The sequence below is a fragment of the Adiantum capillus-veneris genome, chromosome 2, assembly GCF_014529385.1.
Source record: "Adiantum capillus-veneris isolate H3 chromosome 2, ASM1452938v2, whole genome shotgun sequence".
In the NCBI taxonomy this organism is placed as follows: Eukaryota; Viridiplantae; Streptophyta; class Polypodiopsida; order Polypodiales; family Pteridaceae; genus Adiantum; species Adiantum capillus-veneris.
Genome location: NC_140932.1, coordinates 93,960,616 through 93,987,184, shown reverse-complemented (window position 1 = coordinate 93,987,184; position 26,569 = coordinate 93,960,616). Strand labels below are relative to the sequence as shown.

The 26,569-nt window shown below is 44.3% G+C and overlaps 1 protein-coding gene across 3 annotated transcripts in view; it reads right to left on the bottom strand.

Moving 5' to 3' along the window:
* The window catches only part of LOC147463206 (uncharacterized), a 53,271-nt gene that overhangs the window by 2,338 nt on the left and 24,364 nt on the right, over positions 1-26,569 (bottom strand). For all 3 annotated transcript variants that reach the window (XM_086487725.1, XM_086487718.1, XM_086487723.1), the window contains 2 exons: positions 793-1,027; positions 490-697 (listed from right to left, as the gene is read on the bottom strand). In XM_086487725.1, the coding sequence (XP_086343851.1) occupies positions 490-697; positions 793-1,027 (443 nt within the window). The remainder of the gene's footprint in view (positions 1-489; positions 698-792; positions 1,028-26,569) is intronic.

Sequence of the window (26,569 nt, the reverse complement as noted above, 5' to 3'; positions counted from 1 at the left end):
ACACATAAGCATGTTGCATTAACAGACATGGCCCCTTTGATGTATACAACCTGCCAACTGTGCTGCTTAAGTCCCACAGCGGGTTGAAAAAAGGTCATCGTGGTTCAGCTTCTTGGCTACACTTTTCCTACAAGTAAGAAACTAGATACTAATATGTTTTGACAGTCTCAATGCGATAAAGAGGCATTTTTTAATATCCTACACTTCACTGAGAACCCCTCCTGTATCTATTGAACCGCTTATATGATTCAAAAACACCGTGTGCAACAGATAGATAAAATAAGACTAACACATTACATAAAACTGTCGCCACGTAAAACCTGGCACAAAGTGCAGAACTCCCTAAACTTGCTTTTAGATAATCTCAAATAAAAACTCCCCAGCTTCTCCTCACACTGCAAACTATCTATTCACTATTGTGGACAAACAATAATTTTCAGCCAATCCAATAAAATAACAAATTTGTCAAAATTATGAAAAGCACATTACCAGGTGTTGTCATGTCAGGCTTCACTTCTGGCTTCAGCTCTGGTTTTGATTCTGGCTTCACCTCAAAATGAACATCTGTATAACCGACAGGAAAACCCAAGGCCCTCTCCACTTCGTTAATATTCACATACCGAACACTCTTTCCGTCACTCTTCAAGACCTGTTGAAGCATGACATTGCTCCCCAATGGATTTTGCCCCACTATACACTACAAGAGGCAGACACATGCCAACGATTTAGGACCAAAAGATAAGACAGTGATAAAATAAATAGAAATAACCGTGATACAACTGGAATACTGACCCCAAGCTTTTCTTCAAGTGCAGTGGCATTTTCAAGTACATGCTGTAGCCTTGTGGATTCGTTATTTACCACATTTGGTATCCTCTTTGGATGAGGGATATTTGTCCAGTAATAGCGTTTTCTTTTAGTAGCCGTTAGCTCTTGAGAATCAATCTCAATGGGTAGTAGCCCAGTGTGCTTGGAAATTTCATCACGGTCAATCCAATGCATGGATGCCACATTTTCAGCAAGGACCCTTATCAGGACATGGAAAGAGGAAATGAACGAAATTCTCATATGTTAATATGCACCATACTCTCTTATATGAATACGTAGCAAGTGTGAGCAAATCACTACATGCATGACGGGGGGAGAGAGAGAGAGAGAGAGAGAGAGAGAGAGAGAGAGAGAGAGAGAGAGATGAAATGAAATGATATATTTAACGTCTTTTAAAGGCCAAAATGACCTACGAGACCATCAGATACAAAGTGGTGAATCTAATACAATGTCCGAGGTACAAGTACAAAAAGTACTGAATGTAAAAATGAAAACTGAAAATGAAGTGTGAAATGTGAAATGTGAAATGTGAAAATGTAGAATAGGCCCTCAATGACACTCTGGGTGTCGTACTAGAATGCCTCTGATCCTTTGCTGGAGTCTCCGTCAATGGAGTGTGCTCCTGTGTCTCGGTCGTGGTCGTCTCGATCTCCCGAGCTCAGTCGCCCTGTCAATGAGGGTGCCTCTGGTATGAATGTGGGTACAACCCTATGTTGGTGGTTGGTCTCCTGGCTCCCTCGATCCAAAAAAGTATGTGATCTGTCTCTGTGACTGTCATACTCCATGTCTCAGCAGACTATCTCTATGTCGGTGTAGCTCAAGTAGATATAAGCCAAGGCATCTCTGATCCTGATACCTCATGACTCTATCTAGGCGTCCAAAACCCTCCCTGAATAAGCAATGGAAGAGCCCTCGTATCTCATAATACACAGTGCAGTGGCATATGTAGTGTAGCTCTGTCTCTGGCTCTCTATCGCATAGTTGGCATATCCTAGACTCCGGCGGTATCCCTCTGAATCTACCTGTCTCGATCTCCAGCTGGTGTGAGGATGTGCGAATCTGACCAATAGCACATTGCAGACCATGAGACAAATGAGAGTCCATGTAGCTCGGACGAATCACAGACCCATCTCCCGAAAGTTGGAGAAGATGCTCTTTGTAGAAAGCCATCTTCGTGCCCAACTCCTGCATCGGCTCTACCCATGTCCTCCCGGTGTCCAACTGTATAAGATCCTGACGAATGAGTCTAGTGATCTCCGTCCGTGTGACTAGCAGGGAGGGTGCATCCAGGGAATACTGAAAAGGAGGCAATCTATCCATGCTGAAACCATGCCTCTGAAACCATGAGGTCATCTGCTCATACCAACATGACGCGTCTCCCTGCATCGCTAACTGTCTAGAGGACTCAAGAGCCAATCTAGTATATCTGTCTCTATGTTATCCCATAGACTGTGCATAAAGGACACTGATCTGGTAAGAGCCTCAATCTCTATAGGAGGGGCGGCTACCTCTGCTCGAATAATCGCATGTGGTACGGAGGCCTAGGCTCTAATCATCCAGGATATCATAAATACCAAGGGTCTCTCCATGCTCCTCCAACTGTCATGATTCACAGATGGTCCCCAAACCTAGACCCCATAAAGCATAGCTGGAGCAACCAAAGTATCAAAGAGCCATAGCTTTGTTCGTGGTTCTTGAAACTGAACCTACGAACACATCCTCTCTAGCCCTCCCAATGCCGCATAGGCTCTGGACAGTCTAGTCTCTGCTACTCTCCTCAGAGTAAACCTCGGTCCCGTGAATACCACCCCTAGATATATATATTCATCTGTGTACTCCACAGTGTCCTGACCATATACAAGTGTAGGTGCCGATCTCTTGACCCACTGTGGTGTGGTGTTAAACACCATAACCTTGGTTTTAACAAGGTTCACAGACAATCCACTATCCTCTGCAAAGCTGTGCAATGCATCCAACTGTCTCTGCATGCCCTCTGGTGACTCTGATATCAACACAATATCATCAGCATATAATAATAAAGGGATCCATGTCCCTGCTAGCTGAGCGCCTCTGTCGCCCTCTCTGTCAATGTAGTCAGAGACCTCATCTACATACATACCAAAAAGTGTAGGGGACAAAGGACACCCCTGTTTCACTCCAATGGTGGAATGAACAATGTCAGAAATCCCCTCAAGAGTGCGTACCTGACAAGTCACTGAGCCGTATAAAGCCATGATCCCCCATATGATCTATGTGGGTACTCCCAACTTCAGTAGCTTGCGCATCAATCTGGCCCTCGGCACTGTAACAAATGCTTTGCGGAAGTCCACAAAGCAACAATACATCCGTCTCCCATGTGCCCGACCCTCCTCAATAATGGCTCTGAGTGTAAGAATATGGTCCAAAGTGGAGAAACCCCACCTGAATCCAACCTGTCCTGCTGCTCGTATGCCCTCATTTTCTGCCCATTTACTCAGTTGTTGTTCAAGAATGGATGCATACAACCGTGACAATGTGTGCCCTATCATAATAGTACGGTAGTTCCCTCGCACCATCTTGACGAGAGGTACAATAGTAGATAATCTCCAAGACTCGGGTAGTCCCTCACACATGACACGGTTAAACAACCACGCAAGAACCTCTAACAGTAAATCTCTAGCATGTATCAAGTGCTCTGCCACCAAACCATCATGATCATATGCTCTCCTAGTCCTCATCCTGTCAATGGCATTCTTCACCATCTCAGTGGTAAAGAAGGTACTAGTGGCTGGACATGGCTCTAGAGGGTTTGGTAGTGGTGGTTGCCCAGGTACTGTATATAATGATGCTGCATACTGACCCCAAATCTCGGGAGAGGTAATCACTGGAGGAGGTGAGTGCTCATGGAAGAGACGCTAGGCCTCACCTGAATCTCGACTCAAAAAGAGCTGATACAAATCACGTTCCATCTGGGCTAAAAAGGCCCGCTTCTTCCCTCGCACTAAACGCCGGAGGGCAATCCGAGACTGTCTATATGTAATGACTCCAAGTATAAGCTCGCTCTGAATCTGAACTCTCATCTCTCTGCACTCCTCATCATACCAACTATTCTGAGGCATGTTCCCAGAACGTCTTCTCTGATCTGGTTGAGTGTGTGGGTATGCCTCTGTTGTTGCCCCATGCAAGATCTCCGTCAATAGAGTGGTGATCTCCTCCACGTATATACAGGCTAGGCTGCCCTCATCCGCCTGTAAATCTCCTCCACATAAACTGAGTCCGTCTCTCGTGTAAAAGTATACTGTGTGTGTGCAATCCTCCGTGGTGTCTGAGAGGCACTATACTGGAAAGAGACTGAAAAAGTCAGGAGAGCATGGTCCACTGCTACTCCAACAGGTCTAGGTCCCACACTAAGATCCTGAATACTGGAGATGAAGCTTGGTGAAGTCATGACATAGTCCACTGTACTAGCCCCATGTCTGTGTGGAAAGCATGTGAATCCCCCAGAAGAAGGAAAAATCTCTAGACCATTAAGTATGGCCAAACCATGCGTAGTCGTCATCTCCATGAGATATCTCCCATACTCTGTGTGCTCTCTATCCTGTGAGTGTCTGTCAAGCCCCATCTCCGATATATCCAGCTCTCTAAGCATCTCCTCCGAGGTATCATAAAATACCGTTTGGGAGTTGGCCGTCCTGGCATTAAAGTCTCCCAAGAGAATGATATCTAGAGAACTCCCATATGTCATCATCAAGTATAGAGAAAGAAGGATTGCCCTCTAGGTGAGGTATAGACTGATGTGCTAGGGGGAAAGTAACATATAGCAATGTATAAGAATCAGCCCGTCTCAGCTCTCAATCTCACCCACATGTATCTCGCCTGGTCATCTCTCCGGAGAATCTGTAATAGCGGCTGCAACTCCTCCCTGAATAAGACTGCTACCCCTCCTGAACCTCGACTCCCATGCTGGGATCTAGTGTCTGGCCGACAAGCTGTCTCCCGTGCATGACCAGTCACACTTGGCATCAACTATCCAGATTTCTAATGTGTCTCTCAATAAAAGACAATGTCTCTATCTCTGAAGCTATCCTCAAAGGCACCCACATCCAGCTTATATGATCCATTACAATTCCATGCCGCCATCCAGAGTGTGGTCCCATATGTCTCGCACCGTCATGTTGTGCGTCTTTCCAAAACCACTACTTTCCCTCCTCTATAAAAGGCAATTTTCCCCTTCTCCCTTGCAGCCTTGATCTCTAGCATCAACTCTTGCATATGTGCTATTCGTGCTAAAGTAAGGTCATCCCCCATAAATATCCCAGTTTTCTTAAGTGTTGGTCTCTTCTTCAAGAATTCCTTCCTTGTTTCCAAAGTCGGGAAACGCAAAATAAGTGCTCTCTCTTTGACGTTTCCCTTCTCATCTATTCCCTTTTTTCCTACTCTCCAAGCACCTGTGTGCATAGGTTCCGGGATGCCCATGCGCTGCAAGAGTTCCTTCACTTCTTCTTCTACATTTTCGATGTCTTTGATACCAATAATATGCACATGGAGGGTTCTATTCCTCCTCTTCTGTTCCTCCTCAATGGTCATATTGATGATGGTAGAAGTCTGTGCGGCTTCTGGCGTCCGGGCCTTCCCTTTCTTTGCACCTTCAATCCATTTTTCAGCTTCATCAACCTTCTCCTGTGTTTTAAAAAGGCGCTCCACCCATCAGGAAGCCTCTTTCGAGTTTTGTTCTTCCCCTTCGCGCAGAGTTTTCACCTGCTCCTTAATTTCTTCGAGCTCCTTTAACATCGAGGGCTGATTTCCCCCCTCCATTTTGGGCATAATTTTGCAAGCTGCAAGTTCCCCTTTAAGCTCTTCAATCACTGCATCCTTTTCCTTCATGCACTTTTCCACATTGGTTTTCCAAGATTCAAAGCTTGCAATTGCCTCATCCAACTTTTTCTGCATAATACATTCCGTTACATTCACTTCTGCCCGCATTAGAGCCTGCATCTCCCCTTTCATAGATAGATACATCTCATCATGCTTACCAAGCATCGCTTTATCCAATTCTTTCCTCATATCTGCATACATAGAATTCTTATAACTCTCTACGTTTGCGTACATCTCCTTCCTGAAGTCATCTCTCATAAAGCTGAGCTCGGATTTAATCATCACTTGAACCCTCTCCATCATTAAATCATCTTGGACTCTGACGGTTTTCCCTGCCCATAGAGAGCTTGGCGAGAGTATACTATCTTTGTTCCTCCGCTTGAATGTCGCTTTCATTTTTTGTGGGGTGGTGAAGCGAGAGAGAGAGAGAGAGAGAGAGAGAGAGAGAGAGAGAGAGAGAGAGAGAGAGAGAGAGAGAGAGAGAATGAAATGAACATCTTCAAAAGGCCATAGTGACCTACGAGACCAGAAAGTTACAAGGTGGTGGATCTGATACAAAGTCAGAGTAACAAAATAACCTAACAATAGTACAAAACAAAGATATATACTATGGGATCCTAGATTGGTCGATGTGGGCTAAGCAAGAAACTGAGCAAAAATGGGCGGCTTGTTGGGATAGCTGAATCACAGAAGATCTAGCATCGATCGTTGGCGAATCTCATCAATTTCCTCCATGGTAAGTAGTCTGACCGGGCGTCGTGCATGCCTGGCCAACGTGCTCCGAATCTTCTGACGTAGCTTCCGTCGATGTTGTGTAGTCCTTCGCAATCGTGGACGCCTGGATTTCCCCAGTTCAATCGCTCGGTCGATCAGTGTGCCTCTAGTGTGAGACGAGGGGGAGCTCTGCTGTGGGAGTGGCTCTTGCGGCTGTCCCGTGTCTGCTCTGAAGAAGTCTGTTGGGCAAAGAGAGAGAGAGAGAGAGAGAGAGAGAGAGAGAGAGAGAGAGAGAGAGAGAGAGAGAGAGAGAGAGAGAGAGAGAGAGATGAAATGAATGAAATATTTTATTCAACGTCTTCCAAAGGCCAAAATGACCTATGAGACCAAACTCATACAATCCTTGTGGATCGAATCCAATGTCTGGGTACAAAAATCTTATTTAAAAAAAATGAAATGGAGTAAAGTGAAAGACTAAAACTAAAAGATTAAAAACTCAATACAGCCACATGAGATTATTCGAGCCGAGCTAGCTGTCCCCACTCTCGTAGTTGAGGCCCTTACTAGATCAATTTCCTTCATGCATAATTTATGGAACCTTCCGCAAAGCTCAGCTCTCGACACTGTATTGAAGGCTTTGCGGAAGTCCACAAAGCAACAATAGAGCCGTCTCCCACGTGATCTCCCCTCCTCAATAATGGCTCTGAGTGTCAGAATATGATCAAGGGTAGAGAAACCTCTCATGAAACCCGCCTGTCCTACTGCCCGTACACCCTCTCTCTCTGCCCATCTACTCAACTACTTTCCGAGGATGGATGTGTACAACTGTGCCAATGTGTGTCCAATCATGATAGACATCTCATTTTCAATGTCACCTCTCAAAAGGCTCAACTCCCCCTTGATCATCACATGTACCTTCTCATACATTAAGTCATCTTTGACTCTAGACAACTTCTTTGCTCTCATTGAACCTTCGTCATATAAACCTGCAGAGGTTTGAGCGCTCCCTTCATTTCCACAACGCTCTACATTTGGTAAGCGTAATAGCATTTTTTGTTTTTTTCACAACTCTGCTTTTTTTAACAGCATTGCCTTATTTGGATTTTAGGGTCTGCAAGCTGTAACAAACTTGGACACCCCTAGTCAAGATTCTGTCGCGACACAACAGAGATTCACTTCAAAATACTTCACAAATTTAAGAGTCGACAAAGCCCGGCGTAGTCCCGTGCAAAGAGAGATTGGCCCCAAAGAAGAAATAAAAAGCCTTTTGAATTTCAACCATTTAACCGGAGCTTCCTTTCTTAGTAGAAGGGTGGACCACCATGTTCAAGCATTTCCCTTGAAGAAAGACGTAGCCCTCCGAATCTTGGAGTGCTCTGAGTAATGCTCTCCAAAGAAAGCTATGTTAAACTGTTGTATGAAGGCCAAAGCCCTCGGACATCTCGGAATCCAAAAAAAGAGTCAAACTTAATTGAATTATTGACTGTCCACCTTCTTTGAATTCTCTTACTTTCTTGCTTTTATCTTCGAGGAAGTCATATTGGTTGGCTTTATAAAAATGCTTCTTCTTTGCGTAAAACATGTGATCGTCGGAGTCCAAACTATCTGAGGATGAGTCCTCTGTAGAACCGTTAGAAACTCGGCGAAACTTAAACTTCTTTGCCTTTTTCTTGCCCTTTCCAAAGCTTTGCTTTTTGCTTCTCTTTTTCCCTTTTCTATCTTCTTTGCTCGAGTCAAAAGAGCTAGAAGAACTGTCAGAAGAAGAAGAACTAGGTAGTCCTTCAAATCGGACACGCTTCTTCTGCTTTCTTGTTGATGCAAAAGTAGATTGACGACCCAAATAACCCAAGAAGTCAGTTCCTTTCTTCTGTTTTTTGTCATGCTTTTTGGCTTTGTTGTTTGCGTCCAAAAGCCGATTGATCTGTGTCTGAACCACCTCTTCTAATTCTTGCTCCATAAACATCCTCGAAAAAGGAGGTTTCTTGAGTGCCGGTTTGATGGGTGGCTCTGTGGCCTTTTGCCACTGGGTGTGCACTTCTTCGAAGGATTGTTGGATCAAAAATTTTGCCAATTTTGGATCCTTCGCTATGTTAATCATCATCTTTGTTGCCTTGTCAACCAATTGTCGACGTTCCATCTCTTCAATCTCAACTTGAGTAGGCCGAGGTGGGCCGTGCTCTTCATGAGAATCTTCTTCGTGGTCTCCTCCCGCATTCCCAGATGCACAAGAAGTTGATTGATATCTTTTGGAATCCATAAGTGTCGCGAGAAAAGGATCGGATTCCCCGGTAGAAGAGAAATCAGTCGCGCTCTGATACCACTGTAACAAACTTGGACAACCCAAGTCAAGATTCTACTGTGACACAGCAGAGATTCACTTCAAAACGGTTTACGCTTCACAAATAAGTTGACATGGCCCGGCGTAGTTCCGTGCCTAGAGATATTGGCCCCAAAGACTGGCGCCCCTTTTGGTATTTCTTTTTGTATTAATCTATGTTCAAAGTACAAGAGAGTGAGTAGGTGCTCACTCTCGAGTCTCAGACTTTGCATCCAGATGCTCTAAAAAGTGAGGCCCTGCCACTTATTTATTGATACAAGGGATGCCCAAAAGCAGAGCCCCAAAAGCAGTAATTTAAAAGCTTGCTAAAAAAAAAGCAATTATCCCATAAACTACCATAAAAACAGGCTACAGCTAGCATAATTTCAAGAGATCCGTACGTTGCCAAGTCATCAACAGTTTGCGCCAAAAGTGGATTTCTGTACAATTTGCCATGTCACCCAATCAGCGCATTTTGTGTCGTAAAATCAGGGTTGCCACGTATCTCCTCTCAATGCATTTACCGGGTCCGTACTCTATTGCCCGACTCTGTGAGTGTGTCCAAGGTTAGCCACGTCATCCCATTTGTGACATTGGAGGAGTTTTCATTGGTTCTGCATCCACAAGCATCAGAAGCAGTCAACACTAGAAGTATAAAAAGTTTCCAAAAGATAGAAGTTCGGCAATTGTGCCTCACCTTTAACGAGGGGATGTCACGTGCGCACTTCAATTGTGCTACGTCGACATGCTTCTGCTACAGTCTAGCATGAGTCATTAGCTTAGGACTGAGCCTGGCATTTTGTGAGCCTCTAGCAGGACGTGCATGTCCAGGCCGGTCATAGTTGCATACCCTCTCTTGCACATTACATTCATTTCAACATACACGCATTTTATCATGTGAACCACCTCTTATAGGTCATTTATTTATAAGTGACTTTTAGAATTCTTTTTAGAAATTGTGAGTTTGTTGGAAAACTTGAACGACCCGGTCTATAATTCTTATAAAAGAAACCCTAGTGCTCGGAGAGAAGGGCAAAGGAACAGAGCAATGGAGCCTCTCAAGCACAGTGACTGTTGTCACAAACGGCATAGCAATATAAAATACATTTTGATAAATAGGATTTATCACTTATTACTGAAGCCACAGGATATAGAGAGAAATAGAGAGAGAGAGAGAGAGAGAGAGAGAAGATCGACACAGTACTAGGGACCAAAAGATGGGTTGGTCCGCCCCGTAATGGTATCTTTATTACTGAGGAGAAGTCTATACAAGCACTTGAACCGAACATATTACCACGTTCTTTCTAGAATAAGACTTGATGGTTCCCGGAAGCCTCGGCTTTCTATTCCTAGGGCAAAACCCTATTCCAAGGAACTTCCGTTCCTTATTCCAAATCCTCAAGAACCAAGGTTCTCACCTCTGGATCTCACCTTCCAGACTCAGGGCATAGCATTCCAGAGTCCTCTTCCTGCTGAATAACTCTGCTTTCCTGGACACAAAGTCCTTCCCTTGGGAATTTTAACTTCCGGATCACAACTTGAGAGACTACCTCTCTCCGGTCCATGGATCCACTTCTCAAACTCGGGTACGAAACCCTTGGGCTGATCTGGCTCTAGTTCCTCAGAGCGCTTTCTCCTGCAGAGGCTCATGCCTTCCTCTGCTCCTACTCGCTCACTAAGAGGAAGTATACCTGCGAACAAATACTTAAAGATCATAACATGAAAATCGTTACCTTCAAAGTCTCGACGCTCGAAACGCAACTCGGTTCTCGAAAAGCAATTCCCCGGAAGAGACCTCTACATAGAAAATCCTCTCTTCCAATCCTACACACAAAAGACGTGTGTTCTCGGGTTCCTTCTCGTAAATCAGCCCCGTCTACGACGTTTATGGGCTGAAAACAGAGAAAAACAGAAGCTTGTCACGATAAAAACACACTCCATAGGCACTTCTTCACAAGGGAACTCGCACACTGGGTCCTAGCGACATCCGGTACACTTGGGGCAGCCATGGGCATCACCGGCAACGTCTTATTTGTGGCTGAAATCTGCAGCAGCATCTCCTCCGTGCGAAAACTGATCTCCTCTGAGTGAGGGCATGTGATGCTTTTATAGCTCCTAGCCACGACACGAATAACTGCTCGCGTAGAGATCGCGGCCATTTTTTTTTTTCCTTTTTTTAATGCGCTGTTCTACCAGAAAAAGAGAGAGAGAGAAAACGCTAGCTGATCTATTGCCTTATTTATCAGATGGCTGCCCACTTATTACGTGGGCGGCCGGCATATTTTAAAAATAGTCTGAAACGGCCCAAAAACTCAATAAAACCTTATAAGTTAAAAACAATGCTTCCACAACACTTCCAGGCGTCCCTGGATGCAATCACACGCACAGTTGCAATGCAGACATAGACTTCCATGCGAGAAAGCATCTGCTTTCCCGAAAAGCAATCCCGCTTTCTCAAAAAGCATCCGTTTTTCCTCAAAGTTTCCTTTGAACCCATCTTCATTCAAGTGCTTGCTTTTCCTTGTGCACAATTCTAACACAGTTCGGAATTTCCTCTCGACTATGGATATCCCCTTTTCGATGCACTCGTCATCCACTTTGTGACGCATCAGGAATACCCATCACCTAGTCCTTTCCTATCGAGCTTACGGTACAATCTCCTTCGCGATGCTCTGTCACCCATCCTATGACGCATCAGAGATGTCCGTTCCCAGATGGTCGGATACTTCTTCTCGATGCTCCCTGTCACCCATCCGATATGACGCATCAGAAGTACCCGTTCTTGGTGGCCTTACAGATAATCCCGTTCTCAGTGCCCTTTGAATGACGCAATAGGAATACTCTGTACTCAGATGTCTCCAGTGAGAAAAACCCTCTCTGACTTAAAATTCCAATAATTCATTTAGAATTATTTTTCCTTGGTGTTCCAAGCGAGAAAACCCTCTCACTTATAAATCCAATAATTCATTTAGAACTATTTTTCTGTCAAATAAAGCTAATTTAGCAACATCTCTCTCACTTATAAATAGTTGTCCTCAACTATAGAGGTCCAACTGAACTGCCCGGGGAGAAACCGAAAAAATTCAAAATCTTGCTCAATGGTGAGTTGAGCAGGTCTTTCTCAGAAGAGAACTCAAAAATTAAATTAAACAAAAATTCAAGAATTCAATACTTACCTTACTGGTTCATGTCCTTCCTCTAGTACCTCGAGGATATCCTTCACCAATCATCAAACTTACAAGCCATGCAAGAACTTGTCATTCACGTCTATCAAACAGATCAGAAGTTTCATCATCCGAGAATCTATTAAAGAATTCCACCTTCTCAATCCCAAGAAGAATAATCCTCCTAGAAATCTGTAACAAACTGCTGACGTGTCAAAGCCTAAAGAATGGAGCCAACTTACAGATTCCAGCCGAGGGGCCTAAACCCTAAGAAGACCAAGTAACAGAAGAAGAAGTCCTACCAACTTATGGGGACCCGTTCGATGGGGCCCCAAGTGACACAAAGGATTAAAATAAAGCAGGACCTGCACACACAAAAACCGATGACGTGGCACATTTTCGAAAATTGCGCTGACATGATAATGTGGCATGCTGTACGGAATTCCACAGGCTGTACGGATTTCCATAAATTACGTTGGCAGCTTTTGGCATTGCTTTTTGGACCAAAAGCTTTTGAGTTTTGAAGGCTTTTCACTATAACTGCTTTTCAGGCCAAGGGCCTTTAAATATGAGGTTAGGGCTCATTCTCTGGCATGCTTCCTGGAGAAGGTGCAGAGTCTGGAGTACAGGCTTGTATTGTGTTGATGCAATATAAAGAAATACCGAAAGGGGCGCCAAGGTTTGGGGCCAATAGTCTCTGGGGTGGAATTCCACCACTCCGTGTCGCGTGTCGTCTCTCTTCCAGTTCAGTTGTTATTGAAGTGTTAAAAGTCTGTTCAATATGTTCTTTTCTATTGGCACATGGTGCTCGTCTTGTGACAAAATCAATCTAGGTATCTGTCCTTGCGCGTAACCCTGCGCCGTTAGTCCAGAGGGTATTAAACCTCTTGTGTCCTCCCACATAGGAAATGCCCAAATCATAGAGTATTAATCTTGATGTCTTTCTTTCACAAACAGAGTCTGCGATCACCTTAAAGAAGGTTCTTGTTCCGAGCCGTCGCTCAACGTAGGCAGACGGTTCTAATTCGTAGATTCCTTGTGCACGGCGGCACTTCTTTCCAATTTTTTCCTCTTGCGAGTTATTACCACCAACAGTGTTTTCCCGACGCCCATTAGCGTCTCTTCCTAGCAAAATCATTAAAAAAATGATTCACCTTGCAAGCATCAATGACGACTTGCAAAATCTTAGGCAGATGAAATTCTAGCCATGCCATTCCGTGAACATAAGTTCAAACTTGGTCCACTTAAGGGCGAACCCGCTTTAGATCTCAATGATATTCTCCCATATGTGGCCAAGATAGTTCTTACCATTTTAAAACGGTTGGCGAACTATATTCTTACGAACATAATAGTTCGAATTATTCCAGCAGCGCGTAAATGCTACTTGACCTGCTCATGAAGAAACATATACCGCAACCAAAAGTTGCTACTGTAATGGTAAAAGCACATAGCGTACTCAATGATCAACGACCATCAAAAAACCTCTTCTCTGTAGAGAAACTCAAACTCCTTCTACCGAACACACCTCAAATAGAGATTCTCGTGTCAGAATATCCTTGTGTGCAAAAAGGCGCTCAAGAGAGTATAGCAAACTCCCGTCCATTCAATTCCTGAAAAAGAAGTTGGGTCATTTCATTTTGTTCAACAAAAAAAAAAATCGACTGATAGATGACCCACCTTGGCATAGGTCTGCATCTTCATGTGTTATCCATATATCCAAAGGTGTACGTAGTTCTTAAGCTGTGTTAGAGTTTTGGTGAACCTGGGAAATTACCTTCCCTTCATAAGATCCTTAGAGCGATGACGCTCAACCTGACAATCCCTTGGCTCGATCTTAAAGCAAAACCCGCTCATTAAATAAACTAGGATTTCAATCCTTGGATTCCTCGAGCACAGGCCGTAGCCGTCTCTTGCTCCTTCCCTCATAAAGAGAGTGTTCATTCACTTGTGCAAAAAGCGCTACCATATCTTCCCTTACCGGGTAAGGGGTGTAGGCTCATAGGGTACTCAAGCTTAGTGAAAGCTTTTCTTGGTTGAAATCTCGGAATGGTTCTTTCCTTTTTGCCGCCCTATCCGGAATAGCAGGTAATTTGTTGGTGAACTATCCGATACGAGATCAATAGTTGACCTTTCAGATGGTTGAGTAAACCAATTCATCGCATAAAGCAATGTTTCAACTCAATTCTACTCTCATAAACACCCGAGAGTGATTGTCTTGGACCTTGGTTAGACACATGCATATCTCGTGCATAAAAGCAATACGCAGTTTATGTAACTTTGATCAAAGACCTCCCCTCTCACTTAAAGTTCGAGGGTCTTTTGTTCAAAATCTAAGGAAAGATTGAATTCCCTTACTTAAAACTTTCTCCGGATAGCAACATATCCTTCGAGGAGAGATAACAAAATTCATTGTTTCTTTGTCCAATGGTTCCCGTCCCACTGCGGGGATTAGATTCTATGTACACTGACTGAGGTGTACACTTTCAGCTTGTATTGTTGACTCCACCATCTGGTGCAAAGTATCTTGCAGATGCGTCTACAAAATTCGGGCAAAAGTCGTTGAATTTCTTCATCTTTCCTTCCTTAGAGAGGATCAAGAGTGGAGCTACCTTGGCAAGAGTAAACCACTACTTGCTTTGACTTGCTTGTGTTCCTATTGGGCAAATCGATCCCCCAATCTTCTTGGACGCCTTTCTCAAAGCGTAGAGGAAAAAAAATTAGTCGAAAAATTCAGCCTTGAATTGAATCCAAGTCTTGTTGTAAGTTCCTTGCAGAGCTTTGGTATACCACCAAGTACTTTGCAATTCCCTTTGAGGTGTTTGGTCACATGCCTCACCTGCCATTTGCAAAGGCAACTTCAAACTATCGCATTTAAGCGGTAGCTTTCGGGGCTTCCCTTCCGTCAAAAGTATGAAACTTGACCTGAGTGTTCTGAGGTCTAAAGACCTTCTTCATATCCTTCCCGGACTGACAAGATTTCTTGGCTATGGTTCTGGATTGATGTTCATGGATATTTTCTGGATTCTAAAGGATCTTGAGCATTAGAATCAAAGGAGCATCATGCTCTTGTCGCCTTCTCAAGTCTTGTGTCGACTTCTTGCAAAGAGAAAAAAAATTTCCAACTCTGCGAGCTTTTCCTGCAGAACTTAGGTTTCCGCCTACTTACTTCTCTCTTGGCTTGTCATGGCTTCTTCCCGTACCTTCCCAGAGTCGTCCTCCTTCACAGAGAAAGAGAGGAGACCATGCTCTGATACCACTGTCACAAACGGGAGCGCATAGCAATATAAAATACATTCTGATAAATAGGATTTATCACTTATTACTGAAGCCAGAGGATATAGAGAGAAATAGAGAGAGAGAGAGAGAGAGAGTGAGAAGATCGACACAATACTGGGGACTAGAAGATGGACTGGTCCCCCCCCGTAATAGTATCTTTATTACTGAGGAGAAGTCTATACAAGCACTTGAACCGAACGTATTACCACGTTCGTTCTAGAATAAGACTTGATGATTCCCGGAAGCCTCGGCTTTCTATTCCTAGGGCAAAACCCTATTCCAAGGAACTTCCGTTCCTTATTCCAAATCCTCAAGAACCAAGGTTCTCGCCTCTGGATCTCACCTTCCAGACTCAGGGCATAGCATTCCTACGACTCTCTTCCGACTCAATTTCCAGAGTCCTCTTCCTGCAGAACGACTCTGCTTTCCTGGACACGAAGTCCTTCCCTTGGGAATTTTAACTTCCGGATTACAACTTGAGAGACTACCTCTCTCCGATCCGTGGATCTACTTCTCAAACTCGGGTACGAAACCCTTGGGCTGATCTGGCTCTAGTTCCTCAGAGCGCTTTCTCCTGTAGAGGCTCATGCCTTCCTCTGCTCCTACTCCCTCACTAAGAGGAAGTATACCTGCAAACAAATACTTAAAGATCATAACATGAAAATCGTTACCTTCAAAGTCTCGACGCTCGAATGCAACTCGGTTCTCGAAAAGCAATTCCCCGGAAGAGACCTCTACATAGAAAATCCTCTCTTCCAATCCTACACACAAAAGAAGTGTGTTCTCGGGTTCCTTCTCGTAAATCAGCCCTGTCTACGACATTTATGGGCTGAAAACAGAGAAAAACAGCAGCTTGTCGCAATAAAAACATGCTCCGTAGGCACTTCTTCACGAGGGAACTCGCGCACTGGGTCGTGCACTGGGTCCTGGCGACATCGGATACACTTGGGGCAGCCATGGGCATCACCAGCAACGTCTTCTTTGCGGCTGAAATCTGCAGCAACATCTCCTCCTTGCGAAAACTGACCTCCTCTGAGTGAGGGCATGTGATGCTTTTATAGCTCCTGGCCACGACACAAATAACTGCTCGCGTAGAGATCGCGGCTGTTTTTTTTTTTTAAATGCATTGTTTTGCCAGAAACAGAGAGAGAGAGAGAGAGAGAGAGAGAGAGAGAGAGAGAGAGAGAGAGAGAGAGAGAGAGAGAGAGAGAGAGAGAGAAAATGTTGGCTGATCTATTGCCTTATTTATCATATGGTTGCCCACTTATTAAGTGGGCGGCCAGCATATTTTAAAATTAGTCTAAAACTACCCAAAAACTCAATAAAACCTTATAAGTCAAAAACAATGCTTCCACAGCACTTCCCAGGCGTCCCTGGATGCAATCACATGCACAGTTGCAATACAGACATAGACTTCCTCGCAGGAAAGCATCTGCTTCTACGAAAAGCAATCCCGCTTTCTCAGAAAGCATCCGGTTTTCCTCAAAGTTTCCTTTGAACCCATCTTCATTCAAGTGCTTGCTTTTCCTTGTGCACAACTCTAACAAAGTTCGGAATTTCCTCTCGACTATGAATATCCCCTTTCCGATGCACTCGTCATCCACCTTGTGACGCATCAGGAATACTCATCACCTAGTCCTTTCCTACCGAGCTTACGGTACAATCTCCTTCGCGATGCTCTATGTCACCCATCCTATGACGCATCAAAGATGTCTGTTCCCAAATGGTCGAATACTTCTTCTCGATGCTCCCTGTCATCCATCCGATGTGACGCATCAGAAGTACCTGTTCCTCGTGGCCTTACAGATATTCCCATTCTCAGTGCCCCTGTCATTACTTTGAATGACCCACTAGGAATACTCTGTACTCGGATGTCTCCAGTGAGAAAACCCTCTCACTTAAAATTCCAATTATTTTTCCTTGGTGTTCCAAGCGAGAAAACCCTCACTTATAAATCCAATAATTCATTTAGAATTATTTTTCTGTCAGATAAAGCGAATTTAGCAAAAGCTGTCCAACATATATGCCACCCATTGAATCGGCGTTTTCAGCCTTCGTACCTCGCCATCATCAACATCTTTGGACGATCAGATTTCAGCCAAAGAACCAAGGGATTTGCAAGGCACCAACCGTGCCACAGTAGCCAGCAGCAGCCCAGCGTTTTTGCAGCAGGACAAGCCATGATGATCAGCATTTTCAGCCAAGACAGCCAACGTTTCAGTTGTGAAGCGCCAGCAGATCTCAACCTAGCCTCGTCATGGTTGCAAACACCTTACCATCGACACCGCTAACAGATTCCGGCATTCAACCGTAGTGTCGCCGTCGTCACCGTCGTTGACACAGTACCCCAGCACCCAGTATCCCTTCTACCTTGGCTCGCCATAAGGATCCCCAAAACTTCGTCGTCGTCGTCATTGTCGTCGTTGTCGACATCATCGTCGCCAACATAGGCTCCATCAATACTTCGGCGTCGTGGTCGTCATAGCCTCCATCAATACCTCGTCGTCGACATAGACTCCGTCGGTACCTTATCACAACGACATCATCGTCGTCGACACAGACCCCTCTGTACCCGTCAGAACCCCTCATTAGCCATCAATAGCTGTAACAAACTTGGGCACCCCGAGTCTAGATTCTGTCGCGACACGAGAGAGAGTCACTTAAAATACTCACAAATTTAAAATCACAGTTCAATTTGGTCAACACGGCCCGGCATGGTTCCGTGGCTAGAGAGATTGGCCCTAAACATTGGCGCCCCTTTTGGTATTTCTTTTATGTAAATCTTTGAGCAAAGTACAACTCCCGCAGGGTCTTCTGCTCTCAAACTCTACATCAAGATGCTCTGAAGAGTGGGGCCCTTAAGGCTCTTTTATTCTTACAAGGGATGCCCAAAAGCAGAGCCCCAAAAGCAGTTTAAGCTCAAAAGCAAATAATCCCTTAAAGTAATTTGTTCAAAAGAAACTGATCCAAAAAATCTGCCCAGAAAAAGCATCAACGCAAAGTACGGAATTTTGTACAACTGTCAACGCAAAAAGCGTCCATGTCCGTACAAAACTGCCACGTCAACATGTCAATGAAATTTCCGAGGATCCGTATTGCTGCCACATCAACGTCCGTACAGCCAATACGCGTGTGTGTCCGGGCAAAAATGCCACGTCATCAATTTGTGACATACCCCCCTCTTGAAAGAATTATAATCACCCTCAATTACGCCTGCAAAACAGAAAGAAGCAATAAACCGTCTTAGTAGACACTGACTGTTAGTACCTACGCACTAGACACAACACATCTAGCACATGTACAAAGACGACAATCACATCACTGCACATGACATCATAGGACATCACATGACAACCAATCACAGAAACATTCATTCCAAATCTTAGACCATGACTGCCAACAACATATTTAGTAACCACACCTTGATCCATTATGGACCTCATTGATGTCGGACTAATTAATCCCATACTGCGATCATGTTTATAGAGATTTTTTTACTCAAGCACTGTCATTCGCCTCAAGCCTTCTCATGTGCGAGAATCTGTCGCCTCAAGCACTGTCGTGTGCGCAAGAATCATTTCTGAGGATCCCAAATTATCAGTAAGTTCATTCTGAACAGAGTGGTTCAATCATTCATTCCATTGAATCAGTCGTGATTCATGATTCGTTATCAAGTTTATTCAAGAGTTGTCACTGCTCCATCTCATTCTTAATCCTGCTCTTTTTCCAGAATTAAGAGATTCTTTCATGAAACATTAGTTTTATTCAAAATTTAAACTCATCTTCCAAAAAGTCTTGTTTCATAAATTCATAAAGCAAAATAATGCTAATTCAAGAAGCTGTTCTGGACAAGTATCACCTCGTCCTGCTGTTCTTTCAACCTGCCATTCATTCTGATTCTTGTGCCCTTTTGGGACACCTTGTAGCGATATGTCCTTGTTCTCCACATTCAAAACACTTCCCTGCTTTGAAATATTCATCTCTTTGGTCTTCTATCAATGAAGGTCGTCTATCTCTTCGTTGATTGTTTCTGCTGTGACTTGTTGAAGGTTCATCTAATGGGTAAGCCAATTTACCCAAATATATAGCAAATCCCCGCTTCGCGTGTCCCATCAACTGTTGTATAGACTCGGACTTCCTTTCGAGACAATAATCTCGAATTTCTTTGGGAAGTTCACAACAAAACCGTTCAATCTACTCCTTAAATTTGATCTTCTTAAAGGATAAAACAGGTAGAAAAAAATTCCAAAATCTTTCACAATAAGAATCCAAAGATTATGTCTTGACCATCCGAACATGGTTCAAATCAATAATCACACCTCGTTCGTATTCTTGTGTGAGCCATGAAGAAATAAAAAGTTTCTTAAATTTCAACCACTTTGTCGGCGCTTGTTTCCTTAACAGCAGAGTGGACCACCATGTCCATGCATTGCCTTTCAGAAAGGATGCCGCCCGTCTGCTCTTGGAGTGCTCTGTATAGCGGCCTCCAGAAAATGCTATGTCAAACTGCTCGACAAAGGCTAAAGCCTTGGGAGCATCTCGAAACTCTGGAAAATGCTCAAACTTTACTACATGTCCTCCCTCTTGGAATTCTTTGGGCTTTTTGCCCTTGTTGTCGAGGCAAACGTATTGATTGGCTCCGTAAAAATGCTTTCTTTTTGCATAAAACATGTGATTTGTCCGTCATTTCTTGCCTTTTTTGTCCTCATCACTTAAGTCAGAAGAAGATGAGGCGTCCGAGCTATCAAACGATGAGGACGAACTGGGTAATCCTTCAAAGCATACACGCTTCTTGTGCTTTTTGGCGTTTTCAAAAGTGGATTTTTGACCCAAGTAACCGAGAAATTCAATTCCCTTGTTACGTTGCTTCAGTTACTTTTCCGTCGACTTCTTCGTATCCAGAAGCTGATTGATTTGGGCTTGGACCCCATCATGGACTTCTTCTTCAATAAACATTCTTGGAGTAGGAGGCTTCTTGATCGCCGGTTTGATTGGTGACTGGGTGGTTTTCTGCCACTAAGTATGCACTTCGGTCATCGCCTACTGGGTCAAAAAATTTGCAAATTAGAAATCCTTAGCAAATTTGATCATCTGCTTCGTTGCATCGTCAACGAGTTGTCGACGTTCCATCTCTTCAATCTCGAACTGAGTGGGCCGAGATGGGCCGTACTCTTCCTCTGTTTGCTCATGAAAATCTTCTCCGTGATCTCCTCCCGCATTGGCAGAGATAGAAGAAGTCGATTGATCTTTGTTGGAATCCATAAGTGTCGCGAGAAAAGGATCGGATTTCTCGGTAGAAGAGAAATCGATCGTGCTCTAATACATGTAAGGTGGAGCGGAAGTGAATGCCTCAAGATGAGTGCTCCGAACTGTGCTCAAGGTTCCTTTTACTTACGGAAGGGAGAGCCTTCCGTTCCTTTAGTGAGAGAGTGCAATGGACACAAACAAAGTGGATGAACACTGTGAATGAAGGTACATGAGACTGAGAGATAGAGAGAAAAGAATACGACACCAGAATGTTGTCAAAACCATCCTTCGAAGGCCCGACTCTCATGGTGAGAGCGGTCTACTTATGATTGCACAAATCTCTACAATGCTTGGACTTGCCGACGATGTCGACGACGATGAGGACGACGACGAGACGGGCTGAAATCTGAAAACGCTAATGGCTGAAATCTGCAAATTTTTATCTGCTGAATTATGACTCTTATGTCGGTGACGATGTCGATGGCGATGATGCAACGACAACGCGCTGAAAACGCAGATGCTGAAATTTGCATTTTCCGGGCTGAAACTGCAAACTGCACTAGATCTGACCGTTCGGCGAGGATCTGCTGCGAGAAGGTGAGATCTGCGAGGTTTGGGACTTGTTCTGCGGTGTCTAAAGGCTGAAAACTGAAAATGCTGGTCCTAGGGCTGGTTCCGTCGCAAATATCTGCAAAATCGCTGAGGCTGTTCTGCAAACCAAAAACGCTAGGGCTGCATTCTGCTGTCTGGTGAAATCTGCTATGGATCAGCTGATGCAACTGCTAACGCTAGGGGATCTGTTGTCTTGTGGTCGCCGAGGCTGCTCTGTAATGGCAAAAATGCCAAGGCTGATCTGGAACAAAAAATGCTAGCCTTTGTTGTTGGGCAAAAACGCTAGGTCTTTGTGGTGGTCTTGCTAAGAAGTTGCCTATTGAGCAAGGTGCTCTTGCTGCCTCTTCTACCAGAAAGTGCTAGCGCTAGGTTTCTATTTATACAAACTTAGCAAAATTGCCCTACCTAATTTCCAACAAAAGTCATAAGTGAAAAATGTCAAAAATAGGGAAAATAGGTCTATGCACTGTAAAAATGCTCATGATGGATTCTGAATGTAATCTAATGATCATGCTGTGTACAACCAGAGGATATGCATCTACTCTAAGTGTCTGGACATGCACGGTCTGCGAACAGACTCACAAAAGTGCCAGATCACTTCCTATCCTAGACTGACTTGACTGAACTGAACCCTGGTCACGCTGTAGCTTGTTCACGGACACATAGGGTTGGATGTGTCACGTGACATCCACGGACACATAGGGTTGGATGTGTCACGTGACATCCCCTCCTTTTCAAAGTGAGAAACTGGTACCGAATTGTATGGCGTCGAGGAAGATCGCCAGCAACATCCAGAATCCTCGAAAGGACTCTTCGCCGGCCCACTCTGATGTGTGGGTCGTGCGATACTTGAACTTTATAAAGGTCTGCAACGCTTGCTTCTTTGGGCCGCGCCGAAAGCGACACAAAGTCATCTGTGGCTCCTTCAATGCTTCCACTTCTTCCATGGACGTAGGTCCACCAAGGCTGAAAATTCATGAAACCACTTCCAACACAAAAACATGAACATACCCATTCCATGTAAAGTGATTGGAAAAATACTATTCTTCTTGAAAGATTGTGCATGCAATGCAGATGAACATATAGACGGAGTGCAAAACCGTTCATCAAATACACGCAAACAATGGGATCAAACTTGCCTTTTTGATCTAAATCTATGAAATGTGGCAAATCACAATGAAAATGCCGATGCTTAATGCTCAATCCTTCTTGTGCTCTTTCGACGATTGTGTCATGCCAAGGAAGAGACAAGGAATGTGACTTCCTTGAATGCAAACATTTCATCTTTCCATGAGAAATCCGCATACATCCATGCTCATTTATGAGTGAATCGTACTCAACGTACAATATGGCATGCCTTTGGAAAGGCATCACATGAAGACGCTGACTAAAATACAGGAAACGATCACGAATGAAACACTCGAACAATGCGTGCTGACTAATCATGCGGACACATAATACTTCCCGTGGGGGGTCTCTGGACGTAGGCTCGAGAGCCAAGATCGGTTCTTCGTACAGGATCGAATCTGCAATGAGGTTAGTGTTACTAGAAAAAGCATCAATTAACCCATCATCCTAGTGAACAATCACATCATCATGCTTGTGAAAAATCACATCATCTTCCTGCAAATCATCATGCTTGTGAGAAATCACACCTTGATCATGCAAACCATCATGCTCGTCATTGTCATTCAAATCAGCATGCTTATCTTTATCATTCGAATCATTATGCAAATCATGTAATTCTTGTGTGTCTTGCTATGGAGAAGAAGAGACGGAGGGAGTCTCCTTCTCCTGATTCTGTTCAAACTACGCCTGCACAATAGAAAAGAGTCACAAGAACTCTTTCATGTGTTGGTCGCTCTTTTCTTCTCTTGCTTCGTTCTCGCAATCAAATTCTACTTGTCTTGCTTTGTTCTCACGATCAAATTTGGTTCGTCTTTCCAAGCGTGCTTGCTCGTGCTCACGCTCTATGGCTACCATTCTTTCTTCGTAGTCACGATCTATGGCTGCCCTTCTTTCTACGGTTTCACGATCTATGGCTTCCATCCTTTCTGCTTTTCTTGCTGACTCCCTGTCTATCATCATCTTGTCGAAAGCCTCCATAGGAATTAGTGCAATCCTTGGCGTAGATGGGGAAGGGGGAGGTCGGAAAAACCTCTTGGTGGGGAAAATTCTTCTTTGCCTCTCTCATGCTCATCACCTCCAAACAAAGTATCCATTTTGCTTCGAGTGACGACCATTCTGAAGTCGTGGGTTCTTGTGGGTTCTTGTGGTCTTGGGTTCTTAAGTTCACGAGGAACTTGGGTTCTTGTGGGTCTTGGTTTCTTGGGTGTCTTGAGGTTCTTGGGTTCTTGAGGTTCTTGCGGTTCTTCTTTCGCTTGCAATCTATGTTCGAGAAGGATGAAAAGAGGCACAAGGGGAGGCTAGACAAGCCCTTCTTGGGTTTCCTGTCACTCTTCACAAACACGATTAAGAATCGACATGCCCAAGGGACTTGGGTTACGTGCGACCGCAACAAGCAAAAAAAAATTATGTGGTTCTTTCCTTGAGTGATACAGAACACTGCCAAAGCTCAGATACCAATGTAAGGTGCAGCGGAAGTGAATGTTGAACTTTGCTCAAGATGAGTGCTCCGAATTGAAGGTTCCTTTTACTTACGGAAGGGAAAGCCTTCCGTTCCTTTAGTGAGAGAGTGCAATGGACACAAACAAAGTGGATGAACACTGTGAATGAAGGTACATGAGACTGAGAGATAGAGAGAGAAGAATACGACATCAGAATGATGTCAAAACCCTCCTCCGAAGGCCCCACTCTCTATGGTGAGAGCGGTCTACTTATGATTACACAAATCTCTACAATGCTTGGGCTTGCCGAAGATGTCGACGATGATGAGGACGACGAGGAGACGGGCTGAAATTTGAAAACGCTAATGGATAAAATCTGCAAATCTTTATCTGTTGAATTATGACTCTATGTCGGTGACGATGTCGATGGCGACCATGCAACGACGACGCGCTGAAAACGCAGATGCTGAAATCCGCGTTTTCCGGGCTGAATCTGCAAACTGCGATGGATTTGACCGTGCGGCGAGGATCTACTGCGGGAAGGTGAGATCTGCAAGGTTTGGGACTTGTCAGAATGATGTCAAAACCCTCTTCCGAAGGCCCCACTCTCTATGGTGAGAGCGGTCTACTTATGATTACACAAATCTCTACAATGCTTGGGCTTGCCGAAGATGTCGACGACGATGAGGACGACGAGGAGACGGTCTGAAATTTGAAAACGCTAATGGATAAAATCTGCAAATCTTTATCTGTTGAATTATGACTCTATGTCGGTGACGATGTCCATGGAGACCATGCAAAGACAACGCGCTGAAAACGCAGATGCTGAAATCCGCGTTTTCCGGGCTGAATCTGCAAACTACGATGGATCTGACCGTGCGGCGAGGATCTACTGCGAGAAGGTGAGATCTGCGAGGTTTGGGACTTGTTCTGCGGTGTCTAAAGGCTGAAAACTGAAAACGCTGATCTTAGGGCTGGTTCCGTCGCAAATATCTGCAAAAACGTTGAGGTTGTTCTGCAAATCAAAAACGCTAGGACTAAATTTTGCTATCTGGTGACATCTACTATGGATCTGCTGATGCAACTGCTAACGCTAGGGGATCTGTTGTCTTGTGGTCGCCGAGGCTGATCTGGAATTGAAAACGCTAGCCTCTGTTGTTGGGCAAAAATGCTAGGTCTCTGTGGTGGTCCTGCTGAGAAGTTGCCTATTGAGCAAGGTGCTCCAGCTGCTTTCTTTTGCCAGAAAGTGCTAGCGCTAGGTTTGTATTTATACGAACTTAGGAAAAATGCCCTACCTAATTTCCAGCAAAAGTCGCTTAAAAATAATAAGTGAAAATGTCAAAAATAGGGAAAATAGATCTATGCATTGTAAAAATGCTCATGATGGGTTCTGACTGTAATCTAATGATCATCTTGTGTGCAACCAGAGGATATGCATCTACTCTAAGTGTCTGGACATGCACGGTCTGCGAACAGACTCACAAAAGTGCAAGATCACTTCCTATTCTCCACTGCCTTGACTGAACTGAACCCTAGTCATGTTGTAGCTTGTCCACGGACACATAGGGTTGGATGTGTCACGTGACAATACCACTGTAACAAACTTGGGAACCTCAAGTCTAGATTCTGTCACGACACAAGAGAATCACTTAAAATACGTCACAACTTTAAAATCACAGTTCAATTTGGTCGACACGGCCCGGCGTAGTTCCGTGCCTAGAGAGATTGGCCCCAAAGACTAGCGCCCCTTTCTGTAACAGACTTGGACACTCCCAAGTCAAGAATCTACCGCGACAGCACCAAATAACCACTTCAAAACAGTTCACAATTTATTCGACAATGGCGCGACGGAGTTCCGTGCCTAGAGATATTGGCCCCAAAGACTGGCGCCCCTTTCGGTATTTCTCTTTGTATTAATCTGAGTTCAAAGTACAAGAGTGCAGACAGGCACTCACACTCAGACTCTACGTCCAGATGCTCTGAGTTGTGAGAGGCCAACCCGTTTATTTAAAGGTTACATGGGATGCCAAAAGCAAAGCCCCAAAAGCTGAAAATCAAAAGCTTTCTAAAAATAAAGCAAAAGATCTCTCTCTCTCTCTCTCTCTCTCTCTCTCTCTCTCTCTCTCTCTCTCTCTCTCTCTCTCTCTCTCTCTTAATAAAATAAAGCAAAGAGGCTTTCTCTCTCTCTCCCAATTGCGTGGAGCAAATAAAGCAAAGGCTGCCAAAAACTGCCGCACAAAAGCTGCTAAAAAAGATGCCGTTGATTCCAGCCCTCCGCAATTTCCGCCCCGATTCACGCTGACATCCGTACAGCCTGCCACGTGTCATCTCTGCAGCCAATTAGGGTTAGGATTTCCCACCAAAGGGTGTGTATATATCGAGAAACCACGTCATCACTTTGTGACATACCCCCCTCTTGAAAGCATTGTAATCGCCCTCGATTACGCCTGCAAAACAGACAGAGGCCATAAACTGTCTTAACAGACACTTACTGTTAGTACCCACGCACTAGGAAACGCACATCTAGCACATGTACCAATCGGCAGTCACATCGCACGACATCACTCGACATCACATGACATTCAACATTCATTCGGATCTTAGACCATGATTTATCAGCAATGTAGCTACCAATCGCATCTAGATCCAATCAGGACCTCGTCTATTCGAGATCAATTAGATCAAAATGTTGCAGTCATTTCGTCTATCAGTTCCTGCACTTAAAAACAAGTCAAGAACAAACCAGTTTCATATTCCCGAATTCCATTTCATAAAGTCATACAGCAGAATATTGTCAACTCTCAATATCCCTGAAGCTCAAAGAAATATCAGTGACTCTAGTATTCTAAAAATCAAGGCATCTGTTGACAAAGAAGCGGAGTAACTCCCCTCTTGTGCATCCCACTGCACCAGATCTGTGGCCAAGCTGAATTCTCGGTTCCATTTAGAATAGACTATGCTAAACCAAAAGCTTCAAGGTAAAAGTTCAC